The sequence below is a fragment of the Callithrix jacchus genome, chromosome 7 (assembly GCF_049354715.1).
Source record: "Callithrix jacchus isolate 240 chromosome 7, calJac240_pri, whole genome shotgun sequence".
Lineage (NCBI taxonomy): Eukaryota > Metazoa > Chordata > Mammalia > Primates > Cebidae > Callithrix > Callithrix jacchus.
The window spans coordinates 89,518,294-89,535,695 of record NC_133508.1 but is presented as its reverse complement, the minus strand read 5'-3'; the positions used below and the strand labels follow the sequence as shown (position 1 = coordinate 89,535,695).

Here is a 17,402-nt window from a genome sequence, read left to right as displayed (position 1 = left end):
AAAAAACCAAACCTCTCAATGGGTCATAGACCTAAACATAAAATAAAACTTCTGTAAGATAACACAAGAGAAAATCTATATGACCTTTAATATAGTGACACAACACCAAAGGCAAGAGCTATGAAACAAATAATTGACAAGATGAACTTCAGTAAAATTAAAATTTTCCACTCTGCAAAAGATAATGTGATCAAGTGAATAAAAAAACAAGCCACAGACATGGAGAACATTGTTGCAAAACACACATCTGATAAAGGACTATTATTCAAAATATACAAAGAACTAAACTCAACAGTTAGAAAATAACCTGTTTAAAAAAATGGACCAAAGACCTTAACACTTCACCAAAGAAAACAGAATAGAAAATAAGCATATGAAAAGATTTCCACATAACGTCATCAGGGAGATGCAAATTAAAACAACAAAGGGCCAGGTGAGGTGGCTCACACCTGTAATCCCAGCACTTTGTTAGGCCAAGGCAGGCAAATTACTTGAGCCCAGGAGTTCGAGACCAACCTGGGCAACATGGAGAAATCCTATCTCTAAAAGCATACAAAAATTAGCCATGCATGATAGCTCATGCCTGTAGTCCCAGCTACTTGGGAGGCTGATGCAGGAGGATCACTTGAGCCCAGGAAGTGGAGGCTGCTGTGAGTGGAGACTGTGCCACTGTAATCTAGCCTGGGCAACAGAGCAAGACCCTGTCTCAAAAATAAACACATAAATAAAACAAAATATTAGGTTGGTGCAAAAGTAATTGGGGTTTTACCATTAAAGGTAATCTCACACTTTGGGGGGTGAGGTGGGCTTGAGCCCAGGAGTTCAAGACCAGCCTGATCAACATGGCAAAACCCCATCTCTATTAAATATACAAAAAATTAGCTGGGTGTGGTGGTGTATGCCTATAGTTCCAGCTACTCAGGAGGCTGAGGTGGGAGAATCACCTTAGCCTAGGAGGTTGAGGCTACAGGAACCCGTGACTGTACCACCATACTCTAGCCTGGGCAATGAGGGCGAGACACTGTCTCAAAAAAAGAAATAAATACTATTACACAACTAAGAGAATGGCCACAATCCAGAACATGGACAAGTACTCAAACACTGGGTGGATGTGGAGCAACAGGCACTCTCACACATTGCTGGTAGAAAAGCAAACTCATAAAGCCACTTTGGAAAACAGCTGGCCATTTCTTTCAAAACTAAACATACTTGTACATATGATTCACCAATGTGACTCCTTCATATTCACCCAAAAGACTTGAAAACTATATACATACAGAAATCTGTACACAGATATTTATAACAGTTTTATTCATAATAGCCAAAATTTGGCAGTAACACAGATGTTCCTCCCTATGTGAATGAATAAACTATAGTACATCCAGACAATGGAATATTACTGAGCAGTAAAAAGAAACGACAGACCAGGTGTGGTAGCTCATGCTTATAATCCCAATACTTTGGGAGGCTGAGGCAGGCAGATCACCTGAGGTCAGGAGTTCGAGACCAGCCTGGCCAACATGATGAAACCCTGTCTCTACTAAAAATACAAAAATTAGAAGGTGTGAGCACATGCCTGTAATCCTAGTTACTCGGGAGGCTCAAGCAAGAGAATGGCTTGAATCGCTCGAACACAGGAGGTAGAGGTTGCAGTGAGCTGAGATCGTGCCACAGCACTCCAGCCTGGGCAACAGAGCGAGACTCTCTCACACACACACAAAAAAAAGATTTAGAGATTTGAGAAAAAAATTCTAAAAATTAAAAAACTAACAAACAAACAAATGAGCTATCAAGCTATGAAAAGACATGGAGGAAATTTAAATACATATTACTGAGTGATGGAAATCAATCCGAAAAGGCTATATACTATATGATGGAAAAGGCAAAACTATGAAGACAGTACAAAGATCAGTGGTTGCAAGGGTTGAGAGAAGAGGAGAATGACCAGGCAAGTACAAAAAATTTTTAAGGCGGTGAAAATAGTCTATATGATACTATAATGACATATATTGATATATCATTGATTATGATAAAATGTGTACATCATTATGTATCATTCAAACCCTTAGAATATACAACACCAAGAGTAAATGTTTACTGCAAACCATGGACTTTGGGTGATTATATGTCAATGTAGGTCATCAGTTGTAACAAATGCACCACTCTAGTGGAGTTAGTAATGGGGGAGGCTATGCATGTGTGGGTCAAGGAGGTATGTTGGAAACTCTTCACCTTCCTCTCAATTTTGCTGTAAACTTAAAACTGCTCTTAAAAAATACTGCTTAAACACACACCCAAATATACATCACCCAAAACAGATTCAGCAACTTAAAATCTTTGGCTAGAAATACTTAAACACACACCCAAATATACATCAACCAAAACAGATTCAGCAACTTAAAATCTTTGGCTAGAAAAGGATTTAAACAAAAATTTAAAATTTTTATTTCCCTTACACTGTTTAAAAGAGGGAAGGAAATGCTGGTAAAACCATATATATTCATTGGAACTTCTTAAAACTTACTAAGGCTATCTGACATCTACTATATGGCTTATTATTTTGTGATTTTCTTCTTTGCCATAACTATAAAAGTTTATGGTAAAATCAGAATATGTGACTTTCCAACCAATTCTGATGCTTGTCTCTTAAATGAAAATAGTCACCATTCTAAAAAATTAGAATTGGATCCTCCCTAACGCCTATAAATCTACTTTGTGCCAAGAATCAGGAGGAACAGATGGATGATTAATATCTCCTTTATACCAATTTCAGAGAGTATAAATTGACTACAAAAAGGAACTTTATGAGTCACCAATTCTAAGTGCATGAGTATAATCTGCTTCTTTCAATATACATTCTTGTGTTTAATGTAACGAATATGACTTTAGAAGGCATAAGGAAGAATTTCCTTGGGTTCATTCTTAACCAAAATTTATAAGGTTGATCAAAGTACACATAAGAATAAATCAATCTTCACTGCCAGGCAACAGGAGGGAAAATATTCTAGAAAGAAGAAACTTGTGTACTTGCATCTTTGAGACTATAAAATATATGAGTTCATGGCTGGCTACAAGAAATTCAGTCATCCACAGCACTATAGGACTGTAAAATTTAAAAACGTTACAAAAGATTTTCAACATTTCCATTCATCTAATATTCTTTTGGTAGTCTATATTCTTCCATAATAAATTTTTCAAAAATATTCATTAATTATAGCATTTATGTAAAGAGAAAACTTAGGACATCCATGATGTAAAAATCCTTCATGACGACATGAACCAAGCAAAATCTCCTGTATTCAGATCTATTATTTTCACAAAAACTCCTTCATGGTTTTCTTAAACACCTACCTCTTGTAGAACTGGGATAACAGGTGGCTTTCTCTGCTGCAGAAAGTACAGCACCATAAGGATATATGCATATGAAGATAAACTTCCCCTGGAAGCATCCCCAATGTCACATCGCTAAAAAACAACATTATTTAAAACAAAACTTCAGAGTCTTACACCATGCAGAAATACTGAATATTCTGCCACATCATTTTTTTTTAAACCCACAGAACTGAGTTAAACTGGGTTAAAAACAAACTGCTATAGGCTGGGTGCACTGTCTATAATCCCAATGCTCTGGGAGGCCAAGGTGAAAGAATAGCTTAAGCCTAGGAGGTCAAGACCAGCCTGGGTAATGTAGTGAGACTCCCTCTCTACAAACAAACAAAAAACTGCTATACATGATGTGGGGAAATAGGTACTCTCATACATTGCAAGTGAGAGTAAATTAATACAAATGAAGAATAGTTCATATTGTAATACTATGAAGAATAGTTTGACAATATCATAATTACAAAAGCACATTTTCTTTGAACTAGAAATCCTATTCTAAGAATGTACCCTGCAAACATGCCAAAAATATGTGAAATAACTAAGAAGCTTTCTTTAATTGTAACACTGTTATAGTAGCAAAAAAATCAGAAATAATTTTAGGTTCATCAGTAAAGCACAAGTTTAAAATAACTAAGGATTATTTACATAATGGAATGGTATGCAGCCATTAAAAAAGAACAAGGTCCCCGATAGTCTAGTAGTTAGGAAAAATATCTTTTTTAATAAATAAAAAATAAATGAGCCCAAGAGTTCAAGACCAGTCTGGGCAACACAGCGAAACCCCTTCTCTACAAAAAATACAACAACAGCTAGGCATGGTGGCACATGCCGGTATTCCCAACTACTCAGGAGGCTGAGGTGGGAGGATCAATTAGGCCCAGGTGGTCCAGGCTGCAGCATGCTGTAATTACACCACTTTATTCCAGCCTGGGCAACAGAATGGGACCCTGTCTCAAAAATAAAAATAAAAATAAAGGCTGGGCAAGAGGGCTCACATCTCTAATCACAGCACTTTGGGAGGCTGAGATGGGTGGGTCACCTAATGTCAGGAGTTCGAGGCCAGCCCATCTAACATGGCAAAACACTGTCTCTACTAAAATTACAAAAAGTAGCCGGTTGTGGTAGCAGGCACCTGTACTCCCGGCTAGTTGGCAGGCTGAGGCAGGGAGAATTGCTTGAACCCAGGAGGTGGAGATTGCAGTGAGCTTAGATTGTGCCACTACACTCCAGCCTGGGTGACAGAGCAAGACCCCATCTCAAAAACAAAAAAAGAAAATTTAAATTTAAAAAAAGAGAACAAGGAAGTTATTCTACTAATAAGAAATTATCTCCAAGATCTACTGCTAGGTAAAAAAACACAAAGTGAAAAACAATATATTCAGTGTGTTTATATCTGTAATAAAAAGGAGATGGGAAATTTATGTATTTCCTAGTACTGGTATAACATATTTCTGGAAGGATGCAGGGAAACTCTTAACACTGGTTGTCTCCAGCAAGAGGCAATGATTGGCTAGGAGGTAAGTATGGAAGGAAGATTTTCCATTTTCTACCATAAATTCCTTTAGACCTTTTGAATTAATTTTTTCAATATTTGAGACAGAGTCTCACTCTTTTGCCCAGGCTGGAATACAGTGGCATGATCTCAGCTAAATGCAACCTCTCCACCTCTTGGTCTCAAGCAATTCTTGTGGTTCAGCCTCCCGAGAATCTGGGACTGCAGGTGTATGCTACCACAACTGGCTGACCTTCTGAATTCTGAACAAATGATTATGTTGGCTATTCAAACAATTTTAAATTTTAAAAAATAAAAATAAAAACCTGGCTGGGCTCTGCTGTTCATGCCTCTTATGCCAACACTTCAGGTGGGAGGCACAAGACAGACTGATTGCTTGAGCCCAGGAATTTGAGACTAGCCTGGGCAATATGATGAGACTCTGTCTCTACAAAAAAGACAAAAATTAGTCGGAGGTGGCAGTGTCTACCTGTCGTCCCAGCTACTTGGGAGGCTGAGGCAGGAGGATCGCCTAAGCCTGGGAGTTTGCGGCTGCAGTGAGCCATGATCATACCACTGAACTCCAGCCTGGGTAACAGAGTGAGATACTGTCTCCAAAAAAAAAAAAAAAAGAACCTGAAAGAATCTTCAGAGACTTCTTCCCTTGAGCAAGGATTTAGCTTATCTTTATTTAAAGGTAAAGAAGTGATTTTTTTTTTTTTTTTTTTTTTTTTTTGAGACAGAGTCTCACTCTGTCACCCAGGCTGGAGTAGAGTGACGCAATCTTAGCTCACTGCAATCTCAACCTCCCGGGTTCAAGCGATTCTCCTGCTTCAACCTCTGAGTTGCTGGGACTACAGGCGTGTGCCACCAGGCCAGGCTAATATTTTTGGATTTTTAGTAAAGACTAGGTTTCACTGTGTTAGTCAGAATGGTCTTGATCTCCTGACCTTGTGATCCCCCCTGCCTCAGCCACCCAAAGTGGCAGAATTATAGGCATGAGCCACCATGCCCGGTAGTTATTTTATTACCAAAATTCTATGTAGTTATAACAAAACTGCCATGTTAGAATTACCTTGTTAGATCAATCTAGAAAAGGAGGCGTATCAAGTCTTATATGTAGTATGTGCCTGATTGCTTTTCTAAGAAACACTCTTGTCTACAAAGACATGTATAGGAATATCTTTAAAAATATGCTTTCCAGCCGAGCACAGTGGCTCATGCCTATAATCCCAACACTTTGGGAGGCCACGAGTTCAAGACCATCCTGGCCAACATGGTGAAACCCCATCTCTACTAAAAATACAAAATTTAGCCAGGCATGGTGGTGAGTGCCTGTAATCCCAGCTACTTGGGAGGCTGAGGCAGGAGAAACATTTGAACCTGGGAGGTGGAGGTTGCAGTGAGCAGAGATCGCACCACTGCACTCCAGCCTGAGCAACAGAGTGAGACTCTGTCTCAACAACAACAAAAGCCTTCCTATTAGAAAGAAGAAGCTTTATGAAATGAAAATCTGACCAAGTTTCTCCCCTACTAAAACTCTTCCACTAACATACTGATAAAGTTAATCATTTTACTGAGAGGTTGCCATAAAGCAGGCACTACATTGAACTAGGGAAACAGAGGTCCCTCTCCTCATCTAGTTTACACATTTAGCAAAAGAACAAGAAAACTAAATTCAATGTCTTAATAAGTGTTATAATAGGAGAAGCATAAGGTATTGTTGGTATTGTTTTGTTTTCTGGGTCAGAAACATTTATCACTAAACTCAAACACATTTCTTAACCAGAAATTCTTAACTAGGATGGTATACCAACTCCCATGCCTGTGGTTGAAAATCAACTGCATTGAGAAATTTTACTGCTGAGGAACTGACTAGTGAGTTGCACATGGGAATAGAGCACATACAGGAAAAAGACTAAGAGCCACCCTACTATGGTAGTTATCAATTCAACCTATATAATACTCAAACTTTCTTTTTTAAAAGCTCAGATAAACAAAACTGAGACAAAATTTTTCACAAATCTGACATTAGTATGTTTCACTTTCATTATCATGAGCATTACTACAAAGCAGATCATTAATTTTTTCATAAATACCTTAGCAAACACTTTCATAGTATATCCCAAATACTGCACTCTAGGATCAATAGCTGCATAAGTAGCTAGCATTCTTGTGTTATGTTGAGCCTGAAAAATAATTACATATTTGAAAGCATTTCAAATTTTTTTAAATTAAACTACAAATCAGATTTAAAAATATAATACACTCCAAATACAAAATGTACAAATGTAAAATATCTATTAATGATTCAAACAAAAACTGATCTTCAATCTGAAGGAAATATCAAGATGACTAATAAAATACTTTTTTCTTATACTGTTCACATTTGAAAGTTTTAAACACAAAGGTAGAGTCAGTAATCTGTAAACTTTTAAAATTAAGTTTATACACGGCCCGTAAAGATAAACTTACCAATGTATTATATAAACTGATATCGCCTTCTAACCCACTTCGTCTGTGTTCAAATTTTACTATAGGCACTTTAGCAGTAGTTATAGGCAAAATGTTTCTCAAACCTAATTAAAAAAAAAAGACTTCAGTAGGTTAAGCAATGTTCATAATGCTAAAAAAATTTTTTTCTTTCGTTTTAAAGATAAGATTTAAAATTCATACCTGGATGTCTCTTAAGAATTTTTGCCAAATTTTCAATTATTTCCTTACAATTTAATTTCTAAAAAACAAACGAAATAAAGTTTGACTCAATTTCACCTTGTGCAAATTCTACTTTAGGCATTTAGTAGCATTTAAAATTTCCAGCCATAAAGCTCTATAATAACCTTGCTACTCCAAGTAAGTGATTCACAGACGTAGAGTATCAGCATAATCTGCAAACTTGACAGAAATGCAGAATCTGAGGACCCTCATCAGTCTACTAAATCATAATCTGCATTTTAACAGGATCCCAAGGTAATTCACATGCAGATTAAAGTTTGAGAAGCACAAAGACAGGAGAAGAAAATGGTTTTCAATAAGTGAATAAACAACTAGAGGTGAGTTGTTTGTGGTGAGGGCAAAACAACAGAGTGATTAAGTACACAGGCTCTAAATTGAGACAAACCTGGACTCAAATAAGTATTGATTAGCTGTGTGACCGACCAGACGTTTAACGTCTCTGAGCATCACATTACTATTTTATAAAATTAAGATAATCATAAAGTCCTGTCCTGCAGAGCTGTTGGGAGGATTACATGAGACATTTATGTAAAACACTCAGCAATGAATGCCTGGCACAAAATAAACCTTTAAATCTGTGAGTTATTTATTATTATTATGCTGATGTGGAAAAGAAAGATACTATTATCACCAGCACCTATTTCTCCAAGGAAAATTCTTACCCCTGAAAATTTAAGTGTGCTACTGTTGTAAAAACCAGAGAGAGCAGAGTTGGTGTGGTAATGATAATCATAATACATAATGATTATGGCATTATAAATTAACTGAAAATACCTGAATGGTATAAACATCAATCCCAAGAGTTATTATAAAGTCACTTGCATTTTTCCAACATGCCCTTCATAGCTACATGAGAGCAGGAGCCATTGCAGCTAAACCAAAGGATTTCAAAGAAACCGTTAGTTACTAATTCACATATGATAAAATTAGCAAAGGAGGTAATTTTTCTCTTTATTATTCAAGGATACAATTATGCTTAATTTTTAAAGTTTAATTACGACTCATCTGAAAGAAAATGATTTATTATTTTCATTGTTTCAACTTCCCAATGTGAATGGCACAGATTATATATGATAGACAAACCCTTAGTGATTAGAAGTTTAATTAATAAATTTTACATAGAAGATATCTAAAACTCTAACCTCCTTCCTGGATAAAAAAAAAAAAGTAATTTCCTATTCCCTCAATTCTGACTCTTCAGAATGGAGAAGGGCAGCCACTTTCTAAGTAGGTGGCTCTAAGCAGAATTTAGCAAAGGAGAACAAATAAAATATTTGCAATTTTTCAGTTTCTTTATAAAACAACATGTTAACACACCAGAAGCAACTTCCTGTAGCCAGAAATAAGGCATCACTGCCATCTGTACTCTGGGTCTATCAATTTCAAAACCACTTTTCAAAAGAATTTCAGAAAAACACAGTATTCTCCTCAATTCTTTTGTAACATAACAGAGGCTATACTGATACCACTACAGATGCCAGAAGCTGGGCCTCACCCCAATCTTGCAGTCCCTCATTTTCAAACACAAATACCAATAGCTAGGCTGGTAAAGGACCATCCATAAGAATCCCCTCCTTTGCTAGTTGCCATTGAAAAGGCCTGGGACATTTCTTCCCTGTCCAATCAGTCCCTTTCTTCCCTGGAGCTTGGACCATCTCCTTCCCACTATTAAGGCCTGGTAGACAAAAAGGGAAAGCTTAAGGACCCACTCTCAATGCTGAAATTGCACTTGGGGAAGGTCTGCTCCTGGCATCTCACGGTGGAATTCAGAAAGCTTTCTGTTTCAGAAAGTAGTGGTTAGGTTCTACAGTACTATTAGTACTATATTTCAGCTACATTATGGGTTAAAAAAAAATTACAGAGAGGCAGTGAGATACAATGGAAAGAGCATGAACTCTGGAGTCAGACAGACCTGGGTTACGAATCCCGGCTCCAACATTTACTAGCTGTGTGAACTTGGACAAGTCAGTTTATCTCTCAAAGCCTCAGTTTCCTCATCTGTAAAATGGGGGAAATAATACCTACCTCGAAGGTGGTTGTAAGAACGAAATGAGATAATGTATGTAAAAGTGTATACTGGGAACTCAATAAATGTTAGTTCTCCTCCCCGCCCAAAATGAGTTTCTAAAAGCTATCTTAGCATTTATTTATTTTTATTTATTTATGACAGAGTCTTGCTCTGTCGCCAGGCTGGAGTGCAGTGGCATGATCTCGGCTCACTGCAACCTCCACTCCCGCATTCAAGCAATTCTCCTGCCTCAGCCCCCTGCCCTAGTAGCTGGGACTAAAGGCGCACCCCAGCACGCCCAGCTAATTTCTGTATTTTCAGTAGAGGCGAGGTTTCACCACGTTGGCCAGGATGGTCTTGATCTCTTGACCTCGTGATCCACCTGCCTCGGCCTCCCAGAGTGCTGGGATTACAAGCGTGAGTCACCACGCCCAGCCCTTAGCATATCATTTATAACACCGCTTCTATGGAAAAAATTGTATGTGAGTGGCCAAAAATTAAAACTAACTTTTAGAACAAAACCAATTATAATTAGATGACCACCTGTATTTACTACCTACAGTGATACAAAGATATTATCTAATGGAAGAAATATGAGAAGACAAAGTATGAAAGGTCAATGTTCACTATAAAACTGAAACATCAGCTTCTCATTGGGTCTAGTGAAAAAAATTCAAACCTTATGGCATATTATTTTTTCCCAAAATTCATTACAAATCACTCTCAGTGACATGGTTTTTGCATCATAAAATTACTGAAACACTAATTTTACTTATTTTAAGATTTCAGTGTCTTCTAAATTGAAAATGCTATTGTTTTCATATTTCAAACACTGTTATTTTGCTAATGTATTTATACAAAGAGTGACACCAGTTTATCAATATCACATACAAAAATAATAATAGAATCATCAATGGGAGAAAACAAACTTTCATAACAAACACTCTTACCTCTGCATTTTCATGGCCTTCCAGGGTCATACAAATATCCAGATCACTATCACGAAATCCAAATCCATTCTTAGAAGAGCCAAATAAGCACAATCTTGCCTTTTCTAAGCAAAGGAAAACAGAGTCCAAAATCTTATTATTTGCAGAGAGGAGGAGTCTTCAATGATCTACTAATAATCTAATACAACATGATTTTGTCCATTTCTATGATTTAAATTACCTACCACTGGAAGAAATACGAGATATTCCAAATCATCTTGAGCTCAAGTTTCCATACCCATGTACCCAACTGCTCTTCCCAATTTTCCACAGACATCATAAATTCAACACGTCTAAACTATCAACTTCACCCCAAACCTATTGTTATTTTTATTATCCCTATTCTCAGCAAATAGTACCATCATGTACTCAGTTGCTCACATCAGAAATACAGGTGCAATCCTTAATCTCTCTCTCTCAGTGTCCATATCCAATCAATCACTAAGACTTTTAGCTTTTTCAGACTTATGTAATAAATCCAACTACTTTTATTCACTCTCAGCATCACTACCAATAGTTAAGATTAATTTCTGAGAACTGACCTCTTAAAAATAAATTAATTCTTTCAAACCACTATTCAGGTAGGTTTACAAAAATCACCTTAGTACATGATTCTCTTCCAAAAATAAGTGTTTAATCCACTTGGTATAAATTATGATAGGGTTAACCCTTCAGACTCATCCAATGACAGCTACCATTTCAAATAAGCTATGGTTTAATAGAGGTGCATTTTTCTTCCTATTATTTTTTTTATTTTTTAGAGACAGGGTCTTGCTATGTTGCCCAAGCTAAAGTACACTGACTATACACAGGTACAATCATTATGCACTACAGTCTTGGACTCCCTGCCTCAAGCAATACTCCCACCTGAACCTCCCAAGTAGCTGGGATGACAGGTACGTGCCACTGGGCCTGGCTCTTCCTATTAATTCTTAACTAGACTAGACATTTAGATAGGACATTTTATATTTGGAAAACTTCATTCTCCCATCCAGCTCTGATGCTCTACTTGAAATTTCAATGATGGCTGAGATGCATATAAGAAACTATACTCAACAGCAAATAAAAATGAGCATGAGTTTTCCATAATAGAGACTTAGATTTGGTCAATACTTGATTCTCCTATAATCCCAGAGCTTCAGAAAGCCAAGGTGGGAGGATCATTTGAGGTCAGGAGATTGAGACCAGCTTGGGCAATATGGTAAGACTTCATCTTTGCAAAAAAATGTTAAAATAAAAAAGAAGGCAGAGTGTGGTTGCTCAAGCCTGTAACCTCAGAATTCTAGGAAGCTGACGGGAATGAATCATTTGAGTTCAGGAGTTTGAGACCTGCTTGGAAAACATGGTGAAACTCCATCTCTGCAGAAAATAATCAGCTGGGTGTGGTAGTATGCACCTGTGGTCCCAGATACTCAGGAGGCTGAGGCAGGAGGATCACTTGAACTTGAGAGGTCAAGGCTGAAATGAACCCTGATTACATGATTGCACCACTGCAGTTAAGCCTGGGTGACAGCGCAAGATCCTGTTTCTTTTTCTTTCTTTTTATTTTTTGAGATGGAGTTTCACTCCTGTTACCCAGGCTGGAGTGCAATGGCGCTATCTTGGCTCACCGCAACCTCTGCCTCCTGGGTTCAGGCAATTCTCCTGCCTCAGCCTCCTGAGTAGCTGGAATTACAGGCACGTGCCACCATGCCCAGCTAATTTTTTGTATTTTTAGTAGAGACAGGTTTCACCATGTTGACCAGGATGGTCTCGATCTCTTGACCTTGTGATCCACCCACCTCGGCCTCCCAAAGTGCCGGGATTACAGGCTTGAGCCACCACGCCCAGCTGCAAGATCCTATTTCAAACAAATACATACGTCTTTTTTTTTTTTTTTTTTTGAGATGAAGTTTCACTCTTGTCACCCAGGCTGGAGTGCACAGGCATGATCTTGGCTCACTGCAACCTCTGCCTCCCAGGTTCAAGTGATTCTCCTACCTCAGCCTCCCGAGTAGCTGGGATTATAGGCGTGTGCCACTATGCTCAGCAATTTTTTTTATTTTCAGTAGAGATGGGTTTCACCATGTTGGTCAAGCTGGTCTCGAACTCCTGACCCCAGGTGATCCACCTGCCTCAGCCTTCCAAAGTGCTGGGATCACAGGCGTGAGCCACTGCACCCGGCCAAAAAAAAGTTCTTTTTTAATAAAAAATTAGCCAAGCATGGTGGTACACACCTCTAGTCCTAACTACTTGGGAGGCTAAGGCGGGAAGACTGCTTGAGACTGGAAGTGTGAGGCCGCAGTGAGCTATAATTATGCTACTGCACTCTATCTAGTCTGAGCAACAGATAAGACTCTGTCTCTAAAAAAAAAAATAGAATTTTTTTTAATTAAAAAATTTGTTTTCAAATACTTTTAAATGTAATATTATAGCACATAATGGATCATCTTGTAAAAGTAAAAAATCATTGATTATAAATCAACTATTTGTCCTTTCCTAAAATATTTGGCCACAAAACTCTTGATTCTTCATCCCCATTCCCAAAACTTACTCTTCCTGCTCTTTGCCATCTCATTTAAACAGGACCACCCAACTGTTACCATTAATGCAAAAACTTTGAAACCATCCTTGATTTCTTTCTCTCACATCGCACGTGTTTTCCATCAGCAAACCATGTTGGCTCTACCTTCAAAATATATCCCAAATCTGACCACTTCTCATCGACTCCTCCAAATCACTATTATGTCTTACCTGGACTTACAAAACAGCCTCCTAAATGTTCTGCTTGCTTCTAGTCTTATAGCCCAGCAACCTATTCTCTCAGATCATGTCATTTAATTACTAAAAATTCTCTAAAAGATTCTCATTAGGTACTCAAATTAAAATTCAAAGTCTTTCTACCCACATCCATAGGGCCCTAATGACTTAATCCCTAGACTACCTCTCTGACCTCATCTATCCATTACAATCTACCTAATACTCCACTCGAGTCACACTGACTTCCTGGCTATTCTTCAAACATGCCAGACATAATCTAGACTGTTTCACTGACAATGTTTTCTCCTTGGATATTTATATAACTTGCTCCTTCATCTTATTCAGGATTCTGTGTAAATGCTACCTCATCAGAGAGACCTATCATAACACCCATCACTTCAATTCTTTTATCTCCTACTCTTTAACAGCATGTATTATTTGCTGATATAATATTATATATTTATTAGTCAACTATTTGTTTCCCCATCTGAAACATAAGCTTCATGAGAGGTTTCATCTCTTTTACTAGCACTGTATTCCCAGCAATGAGAATAGTACTTAACACATAACATTCAATAAACATTTTTAAATAAATGAAAGCCAAGACTATGTGACTACAGCAAAAACATAATAAATTTTTTAACCTATAACATACCATCATATTCTTTTTGAATAAACTTTTCCAAGCCAATTAAAATTTGCTCCCTGTTGTGTTGTTCAGAACAAGGTGGTGATAACTCATCTGGGTTTACAAAAAGAAGAAAAAAGGAAAAAGAAAAAAGTAAGGAAAATATAATCTGAAAACATCTTCAAGCTTTTACCCTAAAAATTTTACTTACAGTTTGTTCATTATTTGTTGACTTCTCTGACTTTAAAACCATAAATGTTACTGGGGAAAGGTCAGGGAGATAGCAGGAAAAAAAAACTTTTTTTCTGTTTTAGCAACCCAGAGGAAGAAATGGAACAGAAAAATAATTTTTAAAATGTGTACATTTCACATGATCATTTTCCCTCAATGCCTGGTCAAAATTCCTATCTTCCCTATAAACTGTTTTGCCAAACCACAGCATTTAATGATCTCTCTTTAGTTCCACTTCGTCAGTTTTTCGAACTGCGTGCCACAGTCTAGTATCCGATTTATTTTATCCTTTTGATTTCTTAGTTATTTTATTTATATTCATCTTATTATTCCAAATAAGTCCATATATTTCTTAAGAACAAAGTTTTTTCCCCTATCTCTTCACACTCATCTCAGAAAGTTAATACAGTAACAGGAACAAAGCAGTAATTTATAAAGAATTTGTTATAGCTGGGCGTGGTGGCTCACACCTGTAATCCCAGCACTTTGGGAGGCCGAGGCGGGCAGATCACGAGGTCAAGAGATCGAGACCGTCCTGGCCAACATGGTGAAACCATGTCTCTACTAAAACAAAAAAATTAGCTGGGCATGGTGGCACACACCTGTGGTCCCAGCTACTCGGGAGGTGGAAGCAGGAGAATTGCTTGAACCCAGAAGGCAGAGGTTGCAGTGAGCCGCAATCGCGCCACTGCACTCCAACCTGGTGCCTGGAGATGGAGTGAGACTCTTTCTCAAAAAAAAAAAGAATTTGTTATAATGAATTAAACTAATATTCAACTTTTTCAAAACAAATGCAGTTATCTGTGCTTACAGAAGAAGGGGAGTTAAATAAATAAAATTCATGTAATTTGTTAATTGGTTTTTAGGGCAGTGAAACTATTCTGTATGATACTGGAAAGGTAGATATATGACATAATGCACTTGTCAAAACCCACGGAACTTTGTAGCACAAAGTGTGAGCCTTAATGTTTGCAATTTTTAAAACCTCATCTAGGAAGTCAGGGGATCTTAGGATATAATAAAGACTGTGACAAAATAATCTAACTGTATTATAAATGTATGAAACAACTTCACATGAGGGACTGGGGGAAAAGTGCTGACCAAAGTAAATTTGAAAATGAGAGGAATCTATAAGACTAAGGGCAAAAGGAACCATACATAAGCACTGTACTCTAGTTAATAAAGTTGTTTCCCACAGGGGTATCGGTTAACAGTTCTGATACTGCTATATATATGTACTAAAATGGACCAATTTAAGATATGAGTAATAGATATGGGAACCAGGTTTCTCACTGTTGGAGGGGAGTTTACAGATACGCATGGTTAAAATGAGCCATGTGGTAATGGGTTAGAGTCAGAGATACCATCATGAAATTATGTTTGGTTTAATACAGATAAGATGGCTACATATAGAAATATTTATAGTAAGCTTATATACATAGGTTAGTATATACAGACGTATTTTCTTCCTCTGAGGTGGTCTCAAAGTAATGACAGCCCAGTAATAGCAAGCATACCTAGTATTCAGATCTTGGTTTCTAATATCATTTTCCAATAAAAGGAATTACAGATCCTTGGAGAAATGCCTAATTCTAGGACTAAGGCACAAAACATACATGAAGCGCCAGGAGCATCTTGTAGTGCCAGAAAATAAGGAAGTGTTAAAACCCAAACAAACAAAAAAAACCACATACTGATGGAGGTATACAAAAGGGAACCAGAAGCCAAGTGAAACAGCTCCCAATGGCCAAAGCTGGAATAACTTAAACAAAAGAAAAATTATATTCAATTATAACCCAAAGTATCAAATATCTATGAGCCCACACTGAGATAAATAAATGACTAAATAAAAACAAATGCAGTAAATTGTGTCTTAATAAAGCTGCTAAAAAACATGTGCCGTGATCCAGCCATTCCACTACTAAGCATTTAGCCAAGATAATGAAAGCGTATGTCCATACCCAGACCCATACAGCCAAAATTTTGAAGTGAAACAAATATTTATCAACAGGTAAATGAATAAACAAATTGTGGTATAGCCATACAATGGAACACTACTCAGATACAAGAATAAATTAACCACTGATAGACAACAACATGAATGAATCTCAAAGTAATATACTGAGTGAAAAAAACCAGACAAAATAAAGTGAGACCAAAAAAAGAACACATTCTGTACAATTACACTTAAACAGAACTCTAGAAAATGTAAACTATTGATAGTGACAAAAGCAGAAAAGTAGTTGCCTGGTGGGAGGTGGAAATGCGGAAGAAGGGGGAGATTACAATGAAGCACTAAATGTTATGACACCAGAAATTTTATCTTACCTGGACACAGAAAGTAATTCATAAATATTTGCTGAGTAAAGGTGACTCCCAGGTACTCTGTAAACATTTGCTGAATAAAGGCATGCAAGGCTTTCCCCATAGTATCTTTATAGCCTTGTCTCTCTCTACTGCTTTTCTTATACCCTATCAAATCAAAGGCAATTATTCCCCCAACAAAATATGCACTCTATGCTTTTTTTTTCTTTTTTATAAAATAGAGTCTTGCAATGTTGCCCAGGCTAGAGTAAAATGGCCCCATCTCGCCTCATTACAACTTCCACCTCCTGGGAAGTGATTCTCCTGCCTCAGCCTCCCAAGCAGCTGGGACTACAGGTGCGTGCCACCATGCCTGGCTAATTTTTGTATTTTTAGTAGAGACAGGGTTTCACTATGTCGCTATCTTGAACACCTGACCTTGTGATATGCCTGCCTCGGCTTCCCAAAGTGCTGGGATAACAGGCATGAGCCACCGCACCCAGCCACTTCATGCTTTCATGCATAATCTTCAATGTTTAAAGATGCAGCTCAAGGTCTGTCTCAAATACCACATCATTAATCCTGGTTCCACCGATCCACCCCAGATAAATTAATTGTGTTTACACTGCGTTTCATTTACCACTACTATAGCATGTACCACATTCTTCTTCCAATTATGGCAATTTACATTCATGCTGTATTAATCCATCTAGAGCAGTGTTATCCAAGAATGCTGCAAGGATGAAAATGTTCTCTATCAATGCTGTCCAATGCAGCAGCCACTAGCTACATGTAGCTACTGAGTACTTGAGATACGTCTAGTATAAAACTGAAGAACTTGGTTTTACTTTAATTTTAATTTATTTAAATTTAAAAGCCACATAGGCTAGA

The 17,402-nt window shown here is 37.4% G+C and overlaps 1 protein-coding gene across 45 annotated transcripts in view; it reads right to left on the bottom strand.

Annotated features, from left to right (window-relative positions):
* Positions 1–17,402, bottom strand: part of TUT4 (terminal uridylyl transferase 4) — a 133,362-nt gene that overhangs the window by 35,205 nt on the left and 80,755 nt on the right. For 35 of the 45 annotated variants that reach the window (XR_013520069.1, XM_078331775.1, XM_078331779.1 and 32 more), the window contains 6 exons: positions 14,004–14,090; positions 10,571–10,674; positions 7,553–7,610; positions 7,352–7,455; positions 6,976–7,065; positions 3,352–3,465 (listed from right to left, as the gene is read on the bottom strand). Coding sequence is in view for 44 of the 45 variants with exons in the window: in XM_078331775.1 (XP_078187901.1) it covers positions 3,352–3,465; positions 6,976–7,065; positions 7,352–7,455; positions 7,553–7,610; positions 10,571–10,674; positions 14,004–14,090 (557 nt within the window). In the remaining variant the exon portion in view is untranslated. The remainder of the gene's footprint in view (positions 1–3,351; positions 3,466–6,975; positions 7,066–7,351; positions 7,456–7,552; positions 7,611–10,570; positions 10,675–14,003; positions 14,091–17,402) is intronic. The other 10 variants (XM_078331785.1, XM_035251478.3, XM_078331786.1 and 7 more) reach the window with 1 other exon arrangement.